Below are 25,012 nucleotides of genomic sequence, written 5' to 3' on the forward strand. Positions count from 1 at the left end.
AGCATGGCATCTTCTCAACATGTGAAGTTTGATTGTTGAGAAAATGCAGTGTTGTCTGGATATGTGTATTTTTTATAGTCTCGTTCGTTCGATGATGCTGCTTCTTGCTGGATCATCCATCCTTTAGCATGAAAAGCATTATAAAAGTTTGCATGAAATGAATTGTGCTATACTTTGACCATGATTTTCCTAGTAGTTTTGAGCGAGGTTAAATTATTAAATGATTAGCGATGATGATGTATGTAAGTACGCAATAATGAGATTTGAAGTAAGCGATGGCATGCTATTCGTATATGAAGCTTTGATGCCAACATTTTTTACAGATCCGGCTGACTACCCATTGTTGCATGATTTGACAGATTTGAGTTGAATTCTATAATTAAAATGTTTTCATGGATGGTTATCAATCATGCATAAAAATAGGTTTATTGTAGTGACCAGAAGATCGAATTAGAGGTCGCAAAATATTCGAAGGTGGCTTTTTGTTATTTCCAGGTAATTTGTAATAATTGTCGTACTGCGTCTTGCTCGAAAGTTGAATGGTCGCAGGGTTTATAATAAAATTGAAGTATTTTTTCTGATTTTGAAAAAATTTGGAAATTTTGATACTATTGAAACAATAGAAAAAATGCTTTAATGTGTCTACGAAAATTAGTATTATGCATTTACCCAGCGTGCTTTGCTTTATTTAAGTAATTTACAAACGATCAACTCTATATTTAACACATAAATTACAAAAAAGTTGTCATGTTTGTCACTCAAATCTCGTCAACCATGCTTCATGATTTCGTCCGGAGAGAGATAACAGCGTGCATGAATAACTTATATTAACGGCAGACTACATTTGAGATTATTTACATAAGTGCATGTCACAACACAACAAGAATAACCGACTACTGAAAATTTGTAATACGATATGTATGCTACAAATATTTACACTTTTACTGTTTAATGATCCAATCCAAGTGGTAAAAATCAGCATTGTTTAGTAAACCGTGAAAGTCAAGTGTGAATACTGATGTGCCGAGTTGATGAATTAAGCCAGACAATAAAATGTGCACTTTTTGATCCAGACACATCAAGATTGTGGTGTTCAGTATTAGTTTAAATATTATGGCTTTTTCCAATTTGAGTTCAAATAAGTTTCCGAATTTTGGGAAGAAAGCCGTTTGGATTGCTGGGTGTACAATTGTTTGTTGTATTTCTTGCAAATATATTTACATAAGGTGGAAAAATTCTGAGGTATATATGAGATTCGATTACGATTCAACATTTGGTTACAATTTCCTTCTAAAATCACAGGAAAAGCGAGGACAGGAAATAGTTCTCGAGAAAATCAAGACTGAGAAACGAGACGACCAGATATCTCAACTTAAATCGTCTCTTGTTCCCGAAGAATTTTCTAAATATGGCGAGATTGTAGGCTTTACGTTGAAAAGGCTAAGAGAGAAACTTTACAAGAGGGAACTCTTAGCAGAAGATGTGGTTCAAGCATTTATCTGGAAATCGATCCAAGTTTGTGACGAATTCGACTGTGCGGTGGAATTTATCTCGGGGGCATTGGTATGAAAATTGAAATATATTAATTAATGATGTGGTTAATAATTGCATAAGTGTTTCGATCTTGCATAGGACAAGGGACGCGAGTTGGACAAAATGTCCATGGTAAAAGGTCCACTGCATGGCGTGCCGTTTTGTGTTTCAGAAAATATTGGCATTTCCGGAGTCGATTGTTCTTTAAGCGATGTAAAGACGCCGGACGCTGTGATCATCCAATGAGAAACTGGGGGCAATTCCGTTTTGCAGAAGTTGGTCAAAGTCTTTAAAGTTGAATAGGGTGTTAAATCCGTTGAATAAGAATTTACACGTGGTGGGTGGAGGTGTGGCGTGTCTTGTGGGCGCGGGTGGTGCTCATTTTGGCGTTGTTATCAATGGCGGAAAATCCTCTGTTAGGTTTGGCATATGCAATATTGGCATGCTATAATTTTTGACGCTGAGATTTTGACCTCATGCAAAATATTTTTAGCACACTGGCACATCTTTGCGGTCTTAGTACGTTGATAACTACTAGTTTGAGATTGAGTAGAAGGGGATGTTTTATAAATAGGCAGGGGATGGATTTTGGTGAGAATTTATTTTTTAATAGCTGGATTTATGTAAGAATCTCTAATCATTATGTTGATCCTCAGATGATAAGGCATTCATTCCTGCTATATTATCCAAATCTGCGGAGGACCAAGCCCTTATATTACAAGCACTATTAGAAAACAATTTGCAAACTAAATCTGACAGTTGCTGTGTTCCTTTAGCGTGGAACTCCCAAGTCTGTACTTAAATTAAAATTATACAAACCTTATGATTTACTATTTACAACAATTATAAAATATGTATAAGGTGTTCGAGTCAAAACAGAAATTTAGGATCGGATATATTTCTGGATTTCAGTCGTTTCCACCGATAGGAGATTCTCAATTTGTAATCGGGAGAGTAAAGTCGTTCCTCGAGTCGGCTGGTCATGTTTTTGTCCCTTTCGATGTTCCCTTTGACCCGGCGGATTTCCTGGACTCAAATTCATCCCTGGACTGTAATGAAGGAGTGGTTTTAGAAAAAGTTAAAAATCTGATAAAATTTGACTACGCAAAAAGCAGGAGTGATGTTACTAAACCAGATCGTCCTAAGAAGGAGGATTTAATACACTCATTTTTAGATAAGATGAATCATCAAAAGATTGACGTAGTAATTTCTCTGGTTCTTCCATTTCCTGGAATTAGCTTGGAAGATGTCGATCCAGTTGACGAGGGTATTTTATTTAGCCCAAGAATTTTGCATGTATATTAATTAATGTAGTTAAATATGTGCAAAATATTCTTATCGGAATATCTTATCTGAAGGAATCATGGCATATACATTAATGTGGAACTGTCTTAATTTTCCTGTGGGCGTTGTAAAATTCTGGAACGAAAGTGGAATTCACTGGAAGTCTTCGCTAGACCTGTTGGATAAATCGGGAAAATTAGTTTGGAAGCAAAAGCTGCTAAAAGTACGTATCAATAAATAAATAAGTTATCTTAATGACTAATTCAAAATATAACCAATAATATTTGCATGCATCCAGGAATGTGCAAACTGTGTGGGGATGCCGATTGGGGTTCAAGTCGCTGGACGACCGTTTCAGGAGGAGTTAGTTCTCAAGATTATGGTTGAATTGGATGATATTAATAAATAGTGGTTAAATTGAGACTTACTTTTGATTAATTTATCTCTAACAATAAAAGAGACAATCAAGTCTGTAAACATTTCTCAGTTAAGTATATGGCTGAAAGTACGCTATACAATTTGCAAGATAATTTATGGCATCTTTCCTAATTAGGTTTCCAGTTAAATATTAGAAAACTTCAAAAATTTCAGAAACTTGAGACTTTTGCACGGTTGCATATAATCTAGAGTTGCCCAAAATTTTAACTTTACGAGCGGAGTTGTAGTTGCACAAAACATGCACTCACATTTTGGCTGATTCAATATCAAAATATTGAAGACTGTCAAGTTTCTTAATTGCTCATCTTAAAATTTGCGATAAAACTTTTGCAAATACTGCACCGAAATGTTGGCGAAAGGTACGTAGTTGTAGTCGATAAGTGTCGCCATATGTTAATCTAATAACTTACAAATTAACCATGTTTTTGCAGTAATCTACTTTTAATTATTTATTTTGTTTGTGTTTAAAAGTCTTGAACATCTTTAAAAATTGCAGATATCGAAGTGAAATTCAATTCCTTTCTGGGAAACAAGGACCACGGTGGAGAACTGGTAAACCCGGCGATAGGCGCTGTTAGTACGTTGATGTCCATTATTGAGGGATATTCCGGTATGTTTAATTTAACTATTCAATTTAATTTATGACCTATTAGTGAATTGATTGCTTTATTAATTAAATAGGCACCACGATTAACGGACTCATGGAAGAATTGAGAGAAGCAGTAAAAATTATAGAGGCGAAAATGCTTGCCGGCAAATCAAAGTTGGCCGTGAGTTCTGCTTGCGCCCAGTTTATCAGATATACAACTCTGTATTTGGGTACGATCGAGAGCGAGGTTGGTTAGTTATCATCATAATCTGATATCCAGTTATCTTATGTAAAGAAACATTAAGTAAGTAATTTTCATTTTCATGTAATCGCCAGGACGTTTCTTCCGTGACCAAACTCATGTTACAGGAAGGTGGAAAATACCTGAAAAGATGTGAAAGCGCTATAAATCGCATTTCAAAATTGGGCGTCACCTTTATCTTTGATGGAGCTGTGAGGATAATGCAATATAACTTTATAACTAGTAATCCTAAGATAACCGTTGGTGACATTTTTGTTGATATATTTTTCCCCCAGCGAGTCATGGTCCATTCACATTCTAGAGTTTTACTCGAAACGTTACATTCTGTCCCAGAAAATATATATTTTACAATCTACCTCGTTTCAAGTGAGGAAGAGGATAATAAAGGAAAAATGCTCCATGACCGTGTCAACATTGAATACGTGAGGATATCCGATGCTGAAGTGGGGACGCGGATGGAAAATGTCGATTTGGTTTTTGTTGGGGCGGAAGCCGTGGTTAAAAATGGGGGAATTATCAATAAGGTAATTAATTTATTATTACTGCTAATAATTTTACAGGGTTAACTATTTTACTTATTGTTACATTTTATTTTTTATAACAGGTTGGTACACTCCCGATGGCCATTTGCGCCCGAGAAATGAAGAAACCTTTGTACGTGTTTGCAGAAAGTTTTAAGTTCTCACTGGTTTACCCCCTGAATCAAAACGATATCCCAAACGAGTATCGGGTGCGTGGAACATGTTCATTCATTAAATCAATTCGCCAGTTAATTAATCTAATTACACCATTTTTCGCATAATAGGTCGACCAATCCAACGGGATCCGAGTTGACTATACTCCACCAAAATATCTAACACTTTTAATAACCGATCGAGGAATACTGACCCCCGTTGCGGTTTGTGACGAATTGATAGAAATGTATACGTGAATGAGTTGTGTATAGGGGGGTTGTTGAAATTAATAATAATTTTATTACTGGATTAGATCATAATGTAATTCGCTATAACGTTTCGTGGAGCAATTCGAATAAATATTTTCAGAAAAATCATCACGTCACGTGCAAAATAATATTTTCGCATGCAGTTGGAATTCGGAGAAGCAAGGAGGAAATTGTGGTAGCTTTTTTATTCATTCCACGCACCACCTAAAACTCTGACAGCAGGGTCCAACTGAGCATGCAAAAAGTCAACAACCGGGGTCATGCATACCTTTATTTATACAAGATATTGAATTATATTGCTTTTGATACTCTATAGTCTATAGGAGACACAAAACAGGTTGTTTTACACAATGCAGGCATTATTATGCGGGTGCAAGTACGGGAATTTCAGTGTAAAAAACTGGCCAACAATAAGAAGGCAACCGATCATTCGTTATTAAGTTACACATTGTTGTATCGTCGTTAAGTGTTGGACAAAGTGATTAAATGATGATGCAAATTGGGCAGGCAGACCAGACCAGACGAGAGGGAATTGAATCGTATAGAAGAAAAAATTGTATGCAGTGCATATTAAGCAAGTAATTTGCATATTATTATTTCTACGTATGTATGTACATACGTACATAGCAGATAACAAATTGAGCAACAAAGTCAATGTGTTCATATCGAGTCATCTCTAAACTGGGAGGAGGAACAAGACAACGGAAATTGATGAATTGCTTCCCAAATGCTGTGTGACATCAACAACGTCAACCACGGACTTGAAACTGGACACTGATAATGAAATACGTCAATATGGTGCTGCACACCTGGGAGAAAGGATAGCATATATAATCTCAATTATTTTTTTCTCAATTGACAACTACACAAATATGTCTATTACGTACTGCAGAAACTAGCGAATAGTTTAGCTGAAAAATTCCATTTCCACTGATCGCAAAAGTCTTCGATTGCAGTTTAAGCCTCACATTTACAAGTTCTACTTGGTCAATTCCTCCCACGTCAAAGTTAGTTAGGATAATTTTAGCTTGATCCATCTTAAATATAATTTCGAAAAAACTAAATAATTTACAGAAATATGTAGAAAATTTACAAAATTTCACACCCACCTGGCTGCTAGTCTCCGCCGCAAGGTAAAAAACCGCACAAAAAGTCCCAAATAGAAAGCCAATCCAAAGCTGAACAGAAATACAGCGTCCATCCAAAACAGCCAACTCTTTTAAATACACAGAGTAGAAAAATACCGTCTCCATCAAGTAAGTTAACATAAGACGACTGATCGATGAGTTGACGAGGTCACAAAGTCGGGTCAGGTTTTCATACTCGTTTCGAAGTTCGCTAAACATGTCAACGGTTATCATCAGTTTAGTCGACTCTGATCTCAATTCGACCATTAAATTTGACACGGCGCAGTAAAATGAGAGGATGACCATTGAAATTAAAGCGTCAGTAACGAAACTTAAGAGAATTCGGGAAAATAGGAGAAAGTATGATATCAAGATGACAGGAGTGGACGCGTATTCGATATCGTGCTCATGTTGACGTTCTTCCTCTGTGATCCGCTCAAGGTTACATCGCTTTTCGAAAAATGATCCTCTCAGTTCGACAAAAACCTTGACCAGGGTGTCGTCCTTGAGTGGAAGGCCATGGAGGCAGATTGTCGATATGATGGCAATCGCTGGGAAAAGGTAGGTCAGAAGGATGATGACCCATTTTGGTGGAGCTGTGGACAATGGGAATTTGTTCCCATTGTTCACAGCTCGGAAGGTGTCATTTCTCGTCATGGAGGCCAAATGCTGGACAAGTTTCAAAAATTGTGCCTTTCTACTCCACACCGTTTGGACAAAGATGATGTGATGGATGCAGGACGTGGTTTTAAGAAAAGCGTTCAAATAGTCAACCGGATTTGTGGTGGTTCGAGACAGGTTACTTTTGCGGACTTCGTTGCAATAAATGAATAATCCGATTGTGTGGAGAATGGCACACATTATCTGCGGAGAGAAATTACGAGTTTTTTAACGTTTTTTTGTTGATACACGTACATAGAAGTTTTTGATCTCCTTACTTTACGGGGAGTGCTGGAATACGTTGTAAACTCGCCATCAGTATTAACTACGATTTTATACGGGCTCTCAAACACATAGTACATCATGTTGATTGGAACAATGAGAAAGTTTTCGTACTTTCTGTCCCATAATTTTGTTAGGATTCTGGATGAACGACTTTTCTGCGGAAATGAAGATTGCGTTACAGGCACACAGGAATTTTGAAATATGGTTTGTTTAGATTTATGAATTTTGTTGACCGAAAATACAATATCGGACGTCATAATATCAATGTCCTGAAATATCGGTACACAAACTAAACATTTGCCCGTACCAATTCTCTCCTGAATTGGTTACTAAATGCATAACGAGTCCAATTATCCCTTAAATTACGTGCATTCCACTCTTTAAGTCAACACGATAATTTAATCAACTTAAAAGTTTTATTAGCATTCATTTCATTTACATATTTACTCTGTCAGATCCATTTATGTAAATTGTAAACCCACCTTGAATAAACCAACTAATTAATAACGGCCATTGGCGTATTATATAAAAATACGTGTGGCCTGAATACTGATCACTTTGTGAAATTAAAATGTTATTTTAGATATTTATATAATACGAATATTATTCTGTTTAGAGGAAGTGGTGACCACTAAATCGATGCCATTGTGAGACAGGTGCTGATTGAAATTGAAATGCGCTGTGGTATTCGCCCCACCGAAATGAATGACATCGACATGTGACGACAATCTGAATGGCGAAATGTCAATCGTCCCATTATTCGTTATGCATAAGGTTTCATTGATGAAGGTGAGGAGACCACAAATAAATACAAAGGGGGACATTTGTTAATGAATTCTTTGATATATTATGCAGTCATAAATCACTAATTGGCAATCCTATCGTCGGGATCGATATCAATTAATGTCTCGCTGTCAGTAAAGAATGGGGGAATGAATATGTAATTTGACCATCATGATGAGCGAGCATTTGTTTCAAAGTCGTATGTCCTGCGGGTCTGGATCGGTCAGGAATAATTTGCAGGTGACTTATTGCATTTGTGTAGTGACAAATGTACAGTTATAATGTGGGCCAAATAATATGAAGATGAAGATAACATAAGAAATGATAAGCTTCACTTTTGCAAATTGTATTTTTTAAGGGATGCAAACCGAACTTACGGAAATGAGCAAATTTTCTGTACGCATTAGGTAATCTTATGTCGAATAATTGCACGATTTTCGAATAGATTTTTCATGCGGCTGTCAACGGTTCGGATTTGTAATCTATTTCCGGATCCGGCACCAATCGATTGCATTTTGATTTGCATAGAAAACTAATTTGATGAAAGTTTTGAGTTTCAAAATTATTTTATTTACGAGAACGAATTTTTATTACTATCACGGAACAATAAATGAAATTTCATACAATTTTTGTGATTGTGATTATTTTTATTTTGTGCAGTCGTGTTCATTCATTTGTTCGTTTCCTGGCATAAATGGAATAGATGGAAAGACGTAGCTTTCGATTTTCATCAATTCCTTTGTAATCAAATTCGATGATTGAAGTTTAAACGTAAACCAAATTTTGTAACTTTTTGTACAGTTCATGGTAGGTGGTCGTGGTCAAAAGTTATTTAAGAATTATTTATGTATGTATTTACTACCCAACACTTCCTGAATTTTACTTATATTTTTTGAATCGCATCAAAATATGAAAGTTGAAAAAACCGTGGATAATTTTTTTTAGTTTGTTGTTGCATCATTAAATTTCAATCCGATTCTTTTCATCGGTGTAATAGCCATCGTTTAAAGATTTCTGCTGTTAAACGACTCGAATTGGATTTGATAAAGTCTCGTGAAATTTCTTAAAAATAATTTTACTAGTAAAAATTGTGCAAATTATTGTGCAAAACGGTCTCGTCAAATTTTTGAACTATTTCACGCTACAATTTTCTATCCAACCATTTTTCTACCCATTCAATCAATACCTACGCATTTGGATATTTTCTGCCAACCAAATAAAGTAATGCCCATTTTTCTCATGCTGTTTTCAACACGGTGTGATGATCTAGGGGCCGATTTATTTCCAATAAAATATAACCAGCCTCGCCTCGTTGTCGAAATTGATGTCACGCCAGAACAATAACCTGACTGATTTTAGTATCCAATGTCAGTCAGAAGCTCAAGTTGACGACCAACAACAATATAACCCGGTCGTCGGTCGGTCGGATGCTTCTTTTTAGCATGCATGTAAAATGTACATTGTAAATTTCTCATACAGACGAACAATATATTCCTAGGGCTGACTAACAAGATGAAAATGTGAAAAAAATCTCTCCATAAATGATGTAGGATCGTATATATGTCCATGCCATCATTTCATTACACATGCAAGGTGCTACACCTGCATGTACAGGTAGGGCAATAAACAATAGTGAAGCAACCAACAATGGATGAAGATCCTCTCCAAAAATCCCACACCGGTCATAAGAGTACCTCGCCCCGAATATGTACATACATACCTGTTGCTTCTTCTTCTTCTTCAAGTTTCTCTCATCTTAAACATATATGACTCAACCCTTTCCTTGTATGCAAACTAACCAAACTTTTACAGTGCCATGAGGTGAGAGCAGTATTGCATGCATGAGGTAGGATTACATACTTATGTACATACATCGACTGGAGGAAGAGATAGGAATTTATGCTCTTTTTTTCCCATCATAAAAGGATTGGATTTACCTACACATCTCCATGAGAAAATACATAATAATGGCAATGAATATGCAATGGACGGGAGAGAGGAACTGTATATTTGTTACGTAGGACTACCTGTTCCTCTGTTACATACAAAGCAAAATCTATTTAGTGGACCCACAATCCACTAAAATAAATCCTTATTTAGCTATTCCTCGACATAAAAGTCTAGTTAAAACTTGGACAGGTAGGCAGCCCGTACGTAATAATGCTGTAGGAAGGAAGGACAGGTAGGCGCAATACGAGACAGAAAAGGATATAAATAAATAAGTGACCAACTTAAGCCGAGCAATTTGGACCAAGAACCAATAAGTGTTTCACTTTCACTATTAGATTATTGTGTTAGTGTGCTAAGCCAAGAGACGCCGTTAGTCGCTTGGTTTTTAGTTGGTCAGCATCCAATAAGAATTTAGATTTATATAATATAGCAATAAAAAAATTGGTGCAAGTTGTGGTACTCACTGAGATAAACTAAAGAGCAAAACGAAACACTAATGCAGAAATTAACGAGCAAGCATAATATTTATTTACTTTTAATGTGAGTTCAGTGAGTAGCGAAAACAAAAACAAATTTCAATAACTCTCATCCATCCATAATATTATTACATAATTTGTGTTTATTTAATTTTATTGACGTGACAAATTCCGTTTCGATGCAAGTGTCACTTTTAATAATGAACATTCATCCATCCGCTCTCTTAAGTCAATATATTCTTAAAAAATAAAGCATACATCTTCAAATTCAAATATAACAACTACTACTGCGCCACCACAGCTACTCATCATTATGCCATTGTTGTTTGATTGTTGTCATGTCTGACCGTCCCTCATGTCCCTGTCGTCCTACGAATGAATGGATGGACGCGAATAAAAAACCAGACCAATATTTAATATAACAGTTTGTCGATTCATTCTATCCATTCATGTCAGTGTAAAGATTTATAATAATAAAGTGGACAAGAAGAAACCTTGCCTTGCTTTTTGCCTTGCATGCATGCAACTCGGCAAATATTCTAAAAAATATCGAATCTAAGAAGTGAAGGGGTGAATTAGTTGGTTAGAGTTTGGCCTGGTCGAGTGTAAAGTAAAGCTTTTTTTCCACGATGCAGCAGCAACAATGTTATAAAGAATTTCGCATTTGACGACGAACTATGTATGCATGCACGTCTACTTTCTTGCCAGTGATGGGATAACATACAGCGTCGTGGTGTGGTGCAAAATGCAGTAATACAATTAAACTCGGCAGCCAAACTATACCACGAAGAACGAAACCAAAAAGTGGCAACGTGTAAGATCCACTGGCTGAGCTGCTACCTGTGCAATTGCAATCAACAATTGAAATCTTGAACCAAACCTCCATCCACCAACTGTAGCAAGCATTTGCGACTGAATTTTACATTGTTAGTTTGCCATTCTTATTCCTCTTGGTAGGTAGTCGTCAGTCGATCTGATGTGCTGCGCGTGGACTGACGTCGTACTTAGGTCCTTCCTTCTCGTGGGCATCGTGGTGCTGCAGTTTTATTGAGAAAAATTGCAAAACTTTTGCAAGTATTAAGTGCGTGTGTTAAGTGCAAGGTTTAATGCACACATGAACTTCCGGATTTAGGAGGGGAAGGAAAACAAAGTTTTCCCAATAATAAGAACACGAACGAACGGATATATAATACCCGGCTTGTCGAATTATTCACCAGTTCCGTGTCAGCTATTTAAGTGTGAGCTTGGGTCGAGGAGTGTGAGTTATCGATTAATCTACTTACCTGTGCGTTTTAGTTGATCAAGTGTTTTTCATGAAAATCAAATAATAGTGATTTCATTTCATGCAATATTACTTATACACGCATCGAGCTTAATATTTAAGGAAGCAATCTTTGCCATAAAAAATTACGGGAGTTAAAATTGCAGTTATATATTTCTTATCTTGACATTTCTATAAAAGAAAACGGCGCACCAAATGATAATACATTAATAATTTATTTATTCGTTTGTGTCACTTAGAGTTCAGTGTTTGTGGTTTTGTTGTTATTCATGGCGTGAGATCTTGTGTGTCGGTCGGGTTGATCTTTATTTCTGTGCTTTTTCCATGAAGGGAATTGATCATTTGTTGTGACAGAATAATAATAATTCGAGAGAAGTAATCATAATATGAAAATGGGGAGAAGAAGGACATTAACGGAGCTTTATTGTTCGAGGACAAAGGTAGGATTCGTGGGGGTGGTGGTGGTCGTGGCGTGGTTCCTCATTCTCGCCGTGGATAATGTCGCCGAGGCTCATGTGGGATTGACATTTCCCCCCGCGAGGAAATTCGATTTGGACTTTTTGGATAATATTAGGTAATTTATTTGCCGAAAGAATCTATAAATGTCAAATTTTTAATCTCATTTTTTTGCGAATATGAAATTTTTAATCTCATCTTTTTTTGCCAATATGACATTTTTAATCTCATTTTTTTATCGAATATGCAGAACGAAACCTCCCTGTGGAATGCCCAAAGGTAAGATTGTCACCTTTTTCATGAATTTATGCCCTGTTAGTCCAAGTCCAAGGTTTAAAAATTAGTATGATATCCACATCACCTTATCTACCTACCATGCCGGCTTGACCAGTTTCCTTGATCCTGGCACAACAACAATGTATCTAGTGTTAAGTACATATAAGTTTGATTTTGACATTAAAAGTAATCTTTCTTTGAACCAAGTAGATATGCAACTACTTGTTCCGTAAGTAAGGTTGCAATTCCAACGTGTGTATGTAAGTATAACGGCTTAAATCTAAAAAGGCAATGGCAAAAGAGTGAGATTTTCCACGCTATGCGATACATACGTTGTCTCTTTTTTTTGCGAGGAAATAAATATTTAAGTATTGGCCAAAGGCTAGTATAACGTTTTTACAGCCCAGTTCACATCCCCAATTTATTAGCATTGTGTGATAAATGGAAGCAGGGAATTTACTATTTGACCAGACCATGCATCTAAAAATTTCTATTTTTAATGGAAAAAAATACATTAAATATTAGATAATCACCCGTAATGCAACGCGTAAAAAATTCTTAATCTTTCTCATTCTACAAGAATCTTGTCGTCAATAAGCAGTCAAGTCAGTGATTAAATTCGAGTTTACAAAATAATTTTTACTTACATAACGTCATCACGTGAATAATGTGATTAGACCGCATTCAACTCAACCCCAGCCCAGTCATCATAGTACAATTTGGCTACAAAACCAATCCTGAAAAAAGTACGGGTGATGTGATGAGAACCAGTAAAATTTTTAAGCTGTAAAGAAATTCCTCCACGCCATCGTAACCAAACCACCGGTCAGTTGAAGAGATTCGCCTTATTTGCAATTATACAAACTAAACACATAACAATCCCATTTATGGGGTTTATTTATTTGTCAATTTTTGAAAACAGTTGACTTTTTGACTCGACAAAAGAAAGGACATGGCAAGCAAACAAACGTACAAATATTTTGCAGCGAAACCGTTACGTTAATGGTGATTCAGAGCGGAATCACATCGTCACAACAGAAAATTTATCATCATCTTCATCTCCTTGACCTGAGGAGAGAAATGATACGTGATTTTGTAATTGCTTGAGTTTCGGCATTTTTTCGCGTGCAAAGATATTTATGAGTTTTTGATGACTTTTCGAATGTGTAAAATTAGCAGATTTTTTTTTATCGTAAAATGATCTTCTCTCATAAAAATTGGATGAATTATTTTTCTGCATAGTTTTTTTCCTCTCGATAACGATACCGTTTGCCGATAGGTCGTTTTTTACCTATTGTCGTATGCCAGCCAGCTAAAGCTTCATGTTGAAAAAAGTGTTTGTCGTTTACAACAAAATTGAACAATGGATTCGAATGCCGTCAGTCGTACGCAGGGAAGTTTTTGATACGATGCGAACCTGCGCTGCGATGCCATTTATTTTGTAGAATAAATTCTCTTTTCTGATTAACGTGGCCATTCACAATAGATTATTCTTGCCTGGATGAACAATTAGGTTAACAAATTTGGCTAAGCTAAGCTAACAACAAACAATAACAATTCTGAGATGTGATGTTGACGATTTGGATGTGCGGATTTGGATAATTCAGAAAAGCGCTATCTGCATTACATGTATATCGAAAAGGAGATGATTTCGCGTCAACAGATTAAACTGTGACATCGGGTATGACGATGAGCTGTTGTTACAAAAAAGTAAAAATAGCTATGATTTACAATTGTTGTCAGTTTACACATTGTCAATTTCGACGACGTTTGTATATGCAGTTCCTGATGCATTTTGGTAAAGAAAAAAAAGAGATGAAATTCTTTGTGTGCATGAAAGTCAGGAAAGTTGTAAACCACAGGTTTGTTTGCATTTGATTTTCTATAATTCAAACATTATTTTAAACTTTGCAAATTTGCACGGCTGCAGTCGATGGAATAAAAGAATAGGGAAATGCAGTCTGTTTCGGCGAACGAGGATAAAATTTTGATTTGCGGATAACGCAGTATTTTTTAGGTTGGACTTCTATTAAAATCGCATTTTTCTTCATTGCATTGTTGGAGAAGAATTAGTTCTGGTTTTATTCATGTCAAGCAAATAATATGAATTAATTATCTATTTGACATCTTTATAATCTTTTAGTTGTTGATTTGATATCGAGTTTAAGATAAGATGTCGATGACATTCTTTAGTGGGGCAAATTACAAAAGAAATCAGTATTTCTAAGCAAATCGAGATATTTGCCATTAATTGGCGACAACATTTGCTTTATTTTTAGCAAATATTTCGCAGTTTAATGTAATTTTTTGAAAAAAGTTAAGTCCATCCCACATTTCATTGTCAAGTCAAGGTTAAAATCTTCTGTTGAAATTAATGTGTGATATCATCCTCCTTCGTATTTGTTTGTATTGCTTTCCTTCTATTTTCTGCCACTACTGTCGGTCAATACTGAATAATAAAGATGCTATAATGCATGAAAAGCAAGCATCACCGTGTGTGCACAAGTTTTTATTGCTCATTACTTCGTAGCCTAGCCTGATACTAAAAAAAGTGTCATAAATAAACCTGGAGTAAGAATCGTAATCGAGTGATTAAGCCGTACGGAATTTTGCACATGTCTTAAAAAATTTAAGAGTAGAAAACAAGTGTTGAGATCGCGAAAAAACCACCAGCTTTAACCTTTCTCAGAAATGTATCACGTCGTAAGGATTTTGGATTTAAAGGCTTTTACTCGTATTTTATAATATGCGAACATTTACTTTAACTTTTAAACGCATAAAATACAATTTTTAATTAGTTTTAAATTAAATGAAACTAACAGCAATTTGAGAGAGCTCTACTTGTGGCTGACGTTGCTGGAAGAGTGAAAAACGGAGAAGAAAAATGCCACAAGATGATTGGGAGCTGAAAACGAGTGGGAGTTTTAAATATGGGAAAATTGAGACTAATATGAGATTCAACATACTCCCACCTTCTTTTGTGGAAACAAAAGAACAAAACATGAATTAAATTAAATTTTACGAATACTATAAAAGTCTAAATTATGAACAAAATCTTTAATCATTCCATTGTCCATATCTTGAAGGCTTCTTTGAAGTTCTTCCTGATTTGGTCTGCACTACCGGATCCGCAATTACTTCCATTGGGGTCGAAACTGAATTCTTCATACTCTTCGGGAGTGTCGACTGATGTGACACAATTGTCCACGTAGAGTGATTTTAATAATTTTTGTCCAATATCCCTCCTAGTTTCATCCAGCTTGCTGATGTGATGCTCAATTACAGCTGTCAGGAGGAAAGGACTACAATTGACACCGAAGACTACTCTCCTGTGACGGAAGATTTTAATTTTCTTTGCTGATGCATCCTCCCACCACAGGAATCGTAAATAGTCTCGATCCGATTCCTGTACGTCAATCATTTGGAAAGCTTTTCTTACATCAGAGCTAATTCCAATTCTCTTCTCCCGAAATCTTATTAATATTGACGGGATGAGTTCCATGAGATTGGGCCCTTTGTAGAGACCATCATTGAGTGACGGACTTCCTTTCGATTTACAAGATGCGTCGAATACTGGGCGCACTGGAGTTGTGACGCTGTCCTTGAAGACGGGATGATGGGGGAGGTAGTGGCAGTTGGAATTTTCTTTATTGTATTCGAATACTTGTTCCACTATTCCTTCATCCAGGACTTGAAAGTGGCATCATAAGTTTGAAAATAACCTTTTTTATTTAATTTGTGTGTGGTGGACTTAAGTCTGCTCTCTGCTGTCGCTTTATTGGTGGGTGGTCGCAGGATACTTTCAGGCTCCATTGGGCTTCCCCCTAAATCTTCAATCCAGGGCAACTTTACGGAGTAGCGTCCATCATTTGATTGAGTCACAGTTTTGATAAAATGAGATTTTGCTGATGACTCTTCTTCTTGCTTGGACTGGACTTCAATTGGATCTCGAATTCCCAAAGATTCTAGATTCCACATTTGTGAGAGATTTTCTTCGGTGAGATACATGGAGATTTCTTCACTCACAATGCTTCTCGCCTTTGGAACTGGACCACTTAATGTCCAGCCAAAAATTGTTTCGACTGCTGTCAGTCCACACTCGAGATGGACTAACTTGCCGGTCATCATGGCCCCCCAATAGTCGCTACCGATCAGGATTTCGATATCTGGACTTCCCACATTTGATAAATTGTGATCTGAGATCCATATTCTTTTTTGTTGTAGGGATTTTAGCCAGGGTCCTTGAAGTACGCGAGGGATGACTCCACCAATCACATGTTTTTCTCTGACCAGAACTTCCAACTTCTGTCCAGTCCTTGGATTTTTCAGAATAACTTGATGCTTGTTTACTTTCTCATAATTTGTAACAGATCCGTCAAAGAGCACATTTCTTGAGGTTTCATGACCTACTGGTTGACTTTTAATGGATTTGGCAGTCTTCATTGTAATATAGCTGCGTTGGCTTCCTTCGTCAAAGAGTAATCTGACCAATGAATACTTCTTCTCCTTGATATTGTAGACTTGCACGAGTAAAGTTTTTAATAAGACATCACTTTGGCACTGGACATTTGATTGTGAAGCGGAAGTTTCTGAATCTTGAATAATTTGCTCCATTTCCTTTTCTTGAATGTGTTGGGGATGACTTGGACACATAATCGTATAATGAGGTTTTGTGCATATTTGACATTTTAATGTTGATTTACAGTTTCTGAAATAATGTCCCCTTTCAAAACAATTTGTACACCGTTTGTTGTCCATCACTTTCTTCCTCTTTTCCTGGAGGGTCATCTTCTCAGCCTTAAAACATTTTGCACTTGCATGGTTAGACTTTTCGCAGAAGAGACATTCATTTGTGACGTATAAACCGGCGACTGTAGGAACATCTTCTGATTGTTTTTGGTGCGCTTTGAATTGGCGCTGATTATTCTTGTTTTCTTTGACCTTGGTGGTAATCTCGAATCCAGCTCGAACTAATTTTCTCGTCTGTTCACCCTCCACTTCTTCTCTTAAGAATTCCATGAGATAGTCCAGTTCGTTTTTCTTGGGATTTAATTGTGATCCATCTTGTTTTCGTAAAGGACTTCTTTGCCAGGCTAAGAGAATTTCTTCAGGGAGGCAAGACTCCACCATAGGGAATAGGAATTGGGTTGACTGCTCCGCTTTGATTCCGAGCGACTCCAATGCCCTTAATTGTGTTTCAATGTCGTCGTATAATTTTGAGAGTATCACACTTTCATTTGATTTGGCGGTTGTGATAACCAGACGAAGCAACTCTCGTACATAAACTTGTTGTAGAAACTTTTCTTTTCCAAATCTTTCTTTTAGGGCGGCGATGGCTTTTGGGTAGTTTTCTGCAGGCATCGGGAAGCTTTCTACAAGTCCTCGAGCCCTTGAACCTTGTACCATGCTTTGCAAAAGGTATTGAAACTTGTCACTCGGGTGTAGTTCGGCGTCTTCGTCGATTTTCGTAAACTGCGACCACCATCCCAACCAGTCTTTCATGTCACCACTAAATTTTTGAAGTTGGATTTTTGGAAGTTTGAAATTTCGACTCCTGCCATGTTCACTATTTGCAGTGCCGCATGATGATGATGGACTTGAGGGGGAGAACACTTTGCCAACTTTATGAGAGATCTCTTCGATTCTGTCTTTATATTCTTCAATCGACTCGAGCTCCGTTGCGTATTCTTCTTCCTCTGCCTCGCCGTCGAGAAGTGCATCCTTCATATTCTGGTCGAGGCCTTCCAATTCCACCATTAGTCTTCTCAATTTTCTCATCTTGAGTTCCAACGCATCCTTGTCCTGTTCGGTTTTCGCCAACTCCACTTCCAATTCTTTGATGGTCTTCGTGATGCCGGCCCTCACAGGTGCGCGCTGTTTCTTGATTCGATTCATGTTTGTATCTCAGGATCAACAAACAGGAAAAGTAATTTAGAAAATATTCGAATATATTTTTGAGACGATCTCCACCTCAGTGAACCCCGAATGCTCAGGGTCTGGCCCACAAAGTGGCAGAATCGTTTTTTTTATCCACTCCACACTAGATAAGGGCTCGCTTCCTCCAAAATTGGTCCTCAATGGAATGAAATAATGAATGAATCGATATCACCTGATCTGCTCCCGTATGCACAGGATTGGGCCCTCAACGAGGCAATGCGTCAGGATGATAAGTTCAAGAATCCAGGTACTCCTCGCCGTTGTAGGTCGCAGGTCCACCAAAGACTCCTTTTGGGTTGTGTAATCCAGGTCCTCCTCGCCAATGTAGGTCACGGGTTCACCAAAGATTCACTTTTAATTTTATACGCAGAACTAAGTATTGTCCTCGCCAGGATCACTTAATGGGGGCGACTGGTCACAAGAGAAGATCACTTTTAATTAATTATACCTCACGACGTAATCACGTCGAGGTCACCAGAAATGTTGAGATCGCGAAAAAACCACCAGCTTTAACCTTTCTCAGAAATGTATCACGTCGTAAGGATTTTGGATTTAAAGGCTTTTACTCGTATTTTATAATATGCGAACATTTACTTTAACTTTTAAACGCATAAAATACAATTTTTAATTAGTTTTAAATTAAATGAAACTAACAGCAATTTGAGAGAGCTCTACTTGTGGCTGACGTTGCTGGAAGAGTGAAAAACGGAGAAGAAAAATGCCACAAGATGATTGGGAGCTGAAAACGAGTGGGAGTTTTAAATATGGGAAAATTGAGACTAATATGAGATTCAACAACAAGAGTCAAAATCAAGGCCGAGTGAATTGCCAGGTGCAGAAAGGAAGCATTAATTCAATACGAAAGCCGGAAATCACACTTTTTTATTATTATTCGATTCGATGAGTTTGATAAAATTTATGTGCAAAATTTTCTAATTTTTGACAACCAACTTTGATGAGCAATTTACTTTAAACAATGATTTTTTGTTATAGACTCACGATTAATTTGATCCATTTTTATGAATTAAAATCGTGATCTTGATCTAAGGAAGGTTTACTTTACAGTACTTGAATATATTTCAATGGAAATTGAATCATTTTCAAGTACAATTAACACAAGAGTGTTTTATTATTAAATAGAGAAGGTTGTTGCCACGAATTAGGGAAGGTTAGAAAAAACCCCACCCAACTAAAATAGTGCGAAAATATATATACATACACTTGTTTTTAGGAGATAAGTGTGCTTGTATTGTGTAACGAAACGAAACGCATCGGCGAGCAAATTTAAGGCATTGTTGTCCATTTCACTCCTTTCCGTTAACATTTATTCGAATAGGAGTTGGCAAAAAAGGAGATACCGGAACATTGAATTTTTGTAGCTTGTTGTTGCGATTTGTTCAAGAAAATTTTAATTAATTTTGAAAGGTTAAATCCACATAAACTCTCAACAAGCGTGCCTTTCTTAAAAATAGTCGAATTATGGCGAATAAAAATAGTTATGTTTGCGCATTTGGCATTACCTTGAATTTATTTCGGCACATAGTTAAATAATTTGTAGCTTGGCATGGCATTTACCTAGTGACGAAAGTTGCGTATTTGGTGCACGTGAGGTTTTAAGACTTGGCCAGAATTAGGCCAATTCTTCAATGAAATTTGGAACAGGAAGGAAAGGAATCCACGTTGTTGTTATGTTGTACATAAATATAACCTGGACCTTTGTTCCCGTCATAATTTTGCCACACTACTCGACTCATAAACATCAATACAAATACGACCATTCACGTCAAGTCAATTCCCAGTTGACACGGGATTGTTAGTAGAAAGTAGACGGACCGATTTCACCCATTTCCATAACTTGGCTGGATTCATAGATTCATAAAGAACTTGGCTTGATCAAAATTGCAAATATTTTTGCGGCATGTACATACATATTTCGAAAAGGTGGGAATAAAGAACTTCCTGCTGTCATTCATTGCCACTCGCAGCCTGACATCCGTTTCATTTCACTTTTATTAGGCATTTTCTTGTAAAAGTCTCACCGAAATGGAGTTATGTTCTTATGTGAGAACTGGACCGACTGGTGTCAATAATAAGTAGTGTGTGTTAACTAGGTCATTCATGTCATGTGGACAGGTGAATATAAGACTGGAAAGCGATTGAGGAAGTAATCTAAACTAAACACGTTACACACAAAAGTTGGTCGTATCGTCCGACATGAAATGAACCGATGAACCCTCTTCAGCTAAGTGTGTATGTACATATGTAGTTCTGCATAAATATTTAATTGCCTTATGTTCCCAATTGACATTTTGTCATTTTTTTACACGAGATATGCAGATATGTACATAGATAATCAATAATCATGTAGTTGTTCTTTCTTTCTAGGCAAATTAGACAGACCGGAAATAAACAATTACTAATAATTTCAATCACACGCGAAAATCTTGTTGATTTTATGTAATAAAAATTGTCGGCGTTACTCATCTTTTCTTTACTAATTGCTAATTACCAAACTTAAACTTATTGCGAGTACGTGATAGCATTATTATGTGCGAAAAATAAAACTTTTGTACAAGCGAGATGTTCAAAAACACTTGTACTTACGATTGTCGACATAATTCAAGAATTCAATTTGGATTGTCTCATCCTTTTGATTTTTTTGTCATTCGCCGTCACGAAAACGTACTCGAACAAGTGTCGAGAGAGATGAACCCTTTTGTTGAGAAGTGTCCGCACGACTTTGCCATTTATTTAGCACTTGAAAAGTGGTGTCAGTCATTTTTCCTCCCCCAATTTGCATACCTATTTAGTAATGGGTGGTGGCGTCAGAAATGATTTTGCGAATAATAACAATAAGTCTTTTTTCACATTTCAGGTGAGATCAAAACCTCGTTGGTGTCCGGTTCGACGATCAATGTGACATGGCATTTGTCCTATCCGCATCGGGTAAGTCGTAGAAATGATCAGATAATGTATTTTATTTTTGCATATGAAAAGATAAGGCGTTACGCAAGGATGAAATAATACATAAAATGTTGACTCATCTTTCCAAACCCTCTTTCATGCAAATGACTCCACCCTTTCCACCATTTTTTTTTGGACAGAAAAAAATGTGAAAAAATTAATTGTCGACAGACATCTGTCAAGCAAAGCAAGAAAAGCCGGTAAAGCACGATACGCTTGGTTGCGACAGAAATATGAGAGAGCCTTAAGCCTTGAGAGCTCCTAATAGGAGCTCTCAAGGCTTAAAAAATGAGCGAAATGAGCAATGAGCAGAAAAATAAAAAATCCGATTTTTCTGCTCAAACCTTGAACGTACCACTTTTTTTATTGATCATAATTCTTGAGAATCGTGATCTTTATTTGTGGGAAGTTCAGTTATTTATTTACCAGTTTCATGGTTTTAAATTCAGTTTCATAATTCATAAAATTCCGAAAATAGCTGAACGTCAACAGATATGAGAATTTTTATCATTATGTGATCTTAACGCGGCTGTGTTTCAACAACAGGCATTGTGAAAAAATTGCAGAATTAAAACGAACAGCATTATCTCAAATAATTCATTTTATGCAGCAGCAATAAACAATTTTATAAGTCATATATTTAGGATTTAGATTTAAGAGGGTCCAATTGAATTTTGATTTCCAGTATTTTTATTTCTGCTTCACTTTGAAAATTGAAAATAATTTGATTTGATGTAATTGGAGGAAACGACCGCACTTTTGTCCAGAGTTTCGTCTTTCTCAGGGTCAATCCCAAAACCCATTAACTTTTCTTTAGTCTCTGTGTACGTTTTAAGAAATCATTTTTTATTTGACTTTCTTCGCAGTTAAGGGCCAAAGCATCTTGGAGACGACGAAGTAGTTCAGTGCATTTGGTCACCTGCTCAAATATTTTTTTTCGTTTAAGGATTTGGTCATTTAAAATTACATGTGGATAACAAACCATCATTTACCTTAAATGCGGTATAAATGTCGACCACATAATGTTGCATGTCAATTTTTATTTGTAGTGTCCAGCGAAAAGTTTTTCGGCCGCCTACCTCCACGACGCTACGTTTGTTGCGACAAATTACAGGATTTGCAACTTTTTCGACACTGGTACTCTTAACCTTGGTCTTGGGACCCATAATGATAAAGAATATTTTTTAGAAAACTTTGCTTAATTTTTAAGCGAAAAGTTGAAGTAAACAAACAGCTGATGTGCTGATGTGGAGCAGAATGAGCAGGATTATGAAAGAAAAAATCAACCCAAAACTCGATTTTTTTGTTGAGCAAGAAAATCTGATTTTGAGCGAAATCGCATGCGCACAGCCGAGCAGAAAAGATCAGAATGAGCGATGAGCAGAAAAATCCGATCTTTTTTAGAGCTTTGAGAGGACCTATTATAAGATTTAATTAAGGTGTTGTACATACGTACTTACTTATTTTATAGTATGTTTTGGGATGCGTAAAATATTTGGAGTTTGCTAAATAATAAGTAGGCAACGTTCACTTTCATTATTGGGATTATCATATTATTGCAAATTTTATGTCAGCCATGTGTCATGTCGTACAAGAAGTGCAGCTTCCTGTTCTTAGCAAATAATGCACTAGGCATCCGTTCGTTAAAGGGGCATCATAATCACTAACGAGAAACGAACCCTTCATAAATTCAGATACATATGCTACTTGATTTCCAATTTGACGATTTGATCTACTTCATCAATTCAAGACAAAGAAATAATAACGCGACTCAACGAAAGGGAAACAAGAAGAATGTGCTCTAAATCATAAAATGAAATGATCAAATGGAGCAATAAATTGACGACGACTGACTTGATTCATGAGGAATGATTATATACTAGGCAAGTTGGAAATTGAATACAAATTCCTAAATTTTTTACCGACAGAATAAAATCATCGCAAATAAATAAGTAGGCAGGTTTATCTCAAGCATAAAATTGGGTGCATATCATCATTACAGTGGTTCTTATAAAAGTGAAATTTTTGAAATTATGATATTTTACCGAACTGAAATTGTTGTTTATCTAATTTCAAAATGTGCTGGAATTGCTAAATAATCAGATACCGTGGTATGGTGTTCACACACAATTTCCAAATTAAATGAAAAAGATACGTACACAAAATGCAGTGAAATAAACCCGCTTTTTGTAAATAACGTAATAAATTTCAATAAAAGCTGTTGTTAGTTGAGCTCTTCAAGTTATCCACCAGTTGTTGTTACATGATGGCAAGAGATGAATTAACCAAGGTGCTTGACCGTTGGATTTCATCTCGTTTTTAAATTCATACCATCATCGAACCAGTTATGTATCTTGTATATTTTCTTATTCGTATGCCGCACCAAGCAAACCAAACCACCACCAACCGGCTAGTCATTCTTTAAGGCGTCAGTTCTTTAGTTTTTACTTACATCATCGTCATGATCATCAAATCAAACGTAATGGTGATGCTTTTACATGTATGATTATTCTATACGTTGCACCTCATACGACCGGCTTGAAATTCATATCTTGCCAAGTATGCGATGTCAAATACTGCATTATTTCCTTATGTGAATTTTTGATCACATTATGCATGCTTAAATTGTTAGATAGAATGCATTAGGATTAAACCAACCCAGTTAAAAAAATGTGGATAAAGATTAAATACCCCCCGACCAACCATATTGTCAACCGGAAAGAATGCGATCAAGTGGTTATTAAGAAGTTATGAAAACTATTTACATGGCTTCGGACTGAGGATGAGTTTCACTGTAATCTTTAGAAAATAGTAAAGTCGGATTAAAAATGCGATATGATAAGACTCATAAAATTTTGAACATGTAAATTATTCGGGGTAGAATTTAATATTGAAGAAAATACTCTACCAAGGGAAATGCGATATTTGCAATGCACAAAAATTATTTAGCGTTGATCATGAAGGTTTAAATTTCAACTTATCACAGCTTAATACTAATCATTTTTTCTACAACAGGGTGGATATCGCCTCGAACTGATGGACAGTCAAGAACGCATGTTACTGGACTTGACACCAAAAAACGGGAATGAAGACTACATCAAGGGAGACCCCACGTAAGTGCAGATATCAAATTTTGACGATCCATGCAACATAATCCAATCCAATAATAATAAATAATTTTAAGCACCGTTTCATTGCATGCATGCAAGACCAACCGATGGCTACAACATGTTCTCTTTTTGCACTATTACACCCTCATAAAAAATGAAAGCTATAAAGCCCCGTGGAAAATTGGGGGTTGGTTTAATTTGTTCCTCTCTCTCTCTCTCCTTAAATCACGAACATTTTCCTCATCGAAAGGCTGAAATTTACGACATTAAGCGTTTATCACGCGCATACATGAGACCTGTAGGCATTGATTTTGTGATGCGAATTTTAGCCGAAAAAGTAGATTCGGAGTGGTGTGTGTGACCGGTTGAATGGTTCCTTGCACTTTTTTTACTGCTTGACGTCGACCACACCATCGAGAGATTTATCATCATGTAGCCGTCAAATCAGATCGATAACCTCATTAAGGAGCTGAAAGTACACGGTTTTGTCGATTTTTCCTCCCTGCGTCGGTTTCATGATTGATTTGATGCACAAATTATTGGTGACAAATTGACGGAAAGATGATATTCTTGTTTGCTACCGGGTAGTACTTAAATAAATGCGGTTGGAGGTGGTAATTGCGGGTGATGAATGGATTTCATGGGGTTTTTTTTGTG

The 25,012-nt window shown here is 36.5% G+C and overlaps 4 protein-coding genes and 1 long non-coding RNA gene across 6 annotated transcripts in view; 4 read left to right on the forward strand and 1 right to left on the reverse strand.

Annotated features, from left to right (window-relative positions):
• The first annotated feature begins 916 nt into the window (after nt 1–916).
• On the forward strand, nt 917–3,311 carry LOC110849014 (fatty acid amide hydrolase 1). 2 transcript variants are annotated; one of them, XM_035851433.1, is made up of 8 exons: nt 917–1,242; nt 1,303–1,563; nt 1,633–1,953; nt 2,027–2,124; nt 2,190–2,323; nt 2,395–2,800; nt 2,892–3,040; nt 3,116–3,311. In XM_035851433.1, exons 4-8 carry the CDS (start codon nt 2,115–2,117, stop codon nt 3,224–3,226), a joined length of 810 nt encoding a protein of 269 aa, XP_035707326.1. In that variant the 5' UTR covers nt 917–1,242; nt 1,303–1,563; nt 1,633–1,953; nt 2,027–2,114; the 3' UTR covers nt 3,227–3,311. The 2 variants fall into 2 exon arrangements, with proteins under 2 accessions (XP_035707326.1, XP_021952081.2); XM_022096389.2 differs by having other exon boundaries at nt 1,633–2,124.
• Nucleotides 3,312–3,463: 152 nt separating this feature from the next.
• Nucleotides 3,464–5,157, forward strand: LOC110848655 (translation initiation factor eIF-2B subunit alpha). Its single transcript, XM_022095917.2, has 7 exons — nt 3,464–3,614; nt 3,752–3,865; nt 3,937–4,091; nt 4,181–4,297; nt 4,382–4,630; nt 4,711–4,836; nt 4,912–5,157. The coding sequence occupies exons 1-7, from the start codon at nt 3,602–3,604 to the stop codon at nt 5,035–5,037; spliced, it is 900 nt and encodes a 299-aa protein (XP_021951609.1). The 5' UTR covers nt 3,464–3,601; the 3' UTR covers nt 5,038–5,157.
• Nucleotides 5,015–7,400, reverse strand: LOC118435410. Its single transcript, XM_035851432.1, has 4 exons — nt 7,115–7,400; nt 6,159–7,040; nt 5,937–6,086; nt 5,015–5,858 (listed from the first exon to the last, which is right to left on the reverse strand). The coding sequence occupies exons 1-4, from the start codon at nt 7,376–7,378 to the stop codon at nt 5,799–5,801; spliced, it is 1,356 nt and encodes a 451-aa protein (XP_035707325.1). The 5' UTR covers nt 7,379–7,400; the 3' UTR covers nt 5,015–5,798.
• Nucleotides 7,401–7,770: 370 nt separating this feature from the next.
• LOC110849504 lies at nt 7,771–8,530 on the forward strand. Its single transcript, XR_004834736.1, has 2 exons — nt 7,771–7,910; nt 7,977–8,530. It is a non-coding gene; the product is annotated as an uncharacterized LOC110849504 (long non-coding RNA).
• A 1,950-nt stretch (nt 8,531–10,480) lies between these two features.
• LOC110849015 overlaps nt 10,481–25,012 on the forward strand; it is a 28,396-nt gene continuing 13,864 nt past the window's right edge. Inside the window, exons 1-4 of the mRNA XM_022096390.2 lie at nt 10,481–12,186; nt 12,319–12,347; nt 21,157–21,227; nt 24,261–24,358. Of these exons, the coding sequence (XP_021952082.2) occupies nt 11,999–12,186; nt 12,319–12,347; nt 21,157–21,227; nt 24,261–24,358 (386 nt within the window). The 5' untranslated portion in view covers nt 10,481–11,998. The remainder of the gene's footprint in view (nt 12,187–12,318; nt 12,348–21,156; nt 21,228–24,260; nt 24,359–25,012) is intronic.

Source organism: Folsomia candida, unplaced genomic scaffold (assembly GCF_002217175.1).
Source record: "Folsomia candida strain VU population unplaced genomic scaffold, ASM221717v1 Fcan01_Sc004, whole genome shotgun sequence".
In the NCBI taxonomy this organism is placed as follows: Eukaryota; Metazoa; Arthropoda; class Collembola; order Entomobryomorpha; family Isotomidae; genus Folsomia; species Folsomia candida.

Bases quoted from the DNA above. Each gene is read 5' to 3' on its own strand.
- LOC110849014 (XM_022096389.2), top strand. From the start codon at position 2,010: ATGCAAAATATTTTTAGCACACTGGCACATCTTTGCGGTCTTAGTACG. The intron at 2,324-2,394 runs GTCTGTACTTAA...AATATGTATAAG, and splicing joins CTTTAGCGTGGAACTCCCAA to GTGTTCGAGTCAAAACAGAA. The intron at 2,801-2,891 runs GTATTTTATTTA...TCTTATCTGAAG, and splicing joins TGTCGATCCAGTTGACGAGG to GAATCATGGCATATACATTA.
- LOC110848655 (XM_022095917.2), top strand. The intron at 4,631-4,710 runs GTAATTAATTTA...TTTTTATAACAG, and splicing joins ATGGGGGAATTATCAATAAG to GTTGGTACACTCCCGATGGC. The intron at 4,837-4,911 runs GTGCGTGGAACA...TTCGCATAATAG, and splicing joins ATATCCCAAACGAGTATCGG to GTCGACCAATCCAACGGGAT.
- LOC118435410 (XM_035851432.1), bottom strand. From the start codon at position 7,378: ATGACGTCCGATATTGTATTTTCGGTCAACAAAATTCATAAATCTAAA. The intron at 6,087-6,158 runs GTGGGTGTGAAA...ATTATATTTAAG, and splicing joins CGGCGGAGACTAGCAGCCAG to ATGGATCAAGCTAAAATTAT. The intron at 5,859-5,936 runs GTACGTAATAGA...CCTTTCTCCCAG, and splicing joins ACTATTCGCTAGTTTCTGCA to GTGTGCAGCACCATATTGAC.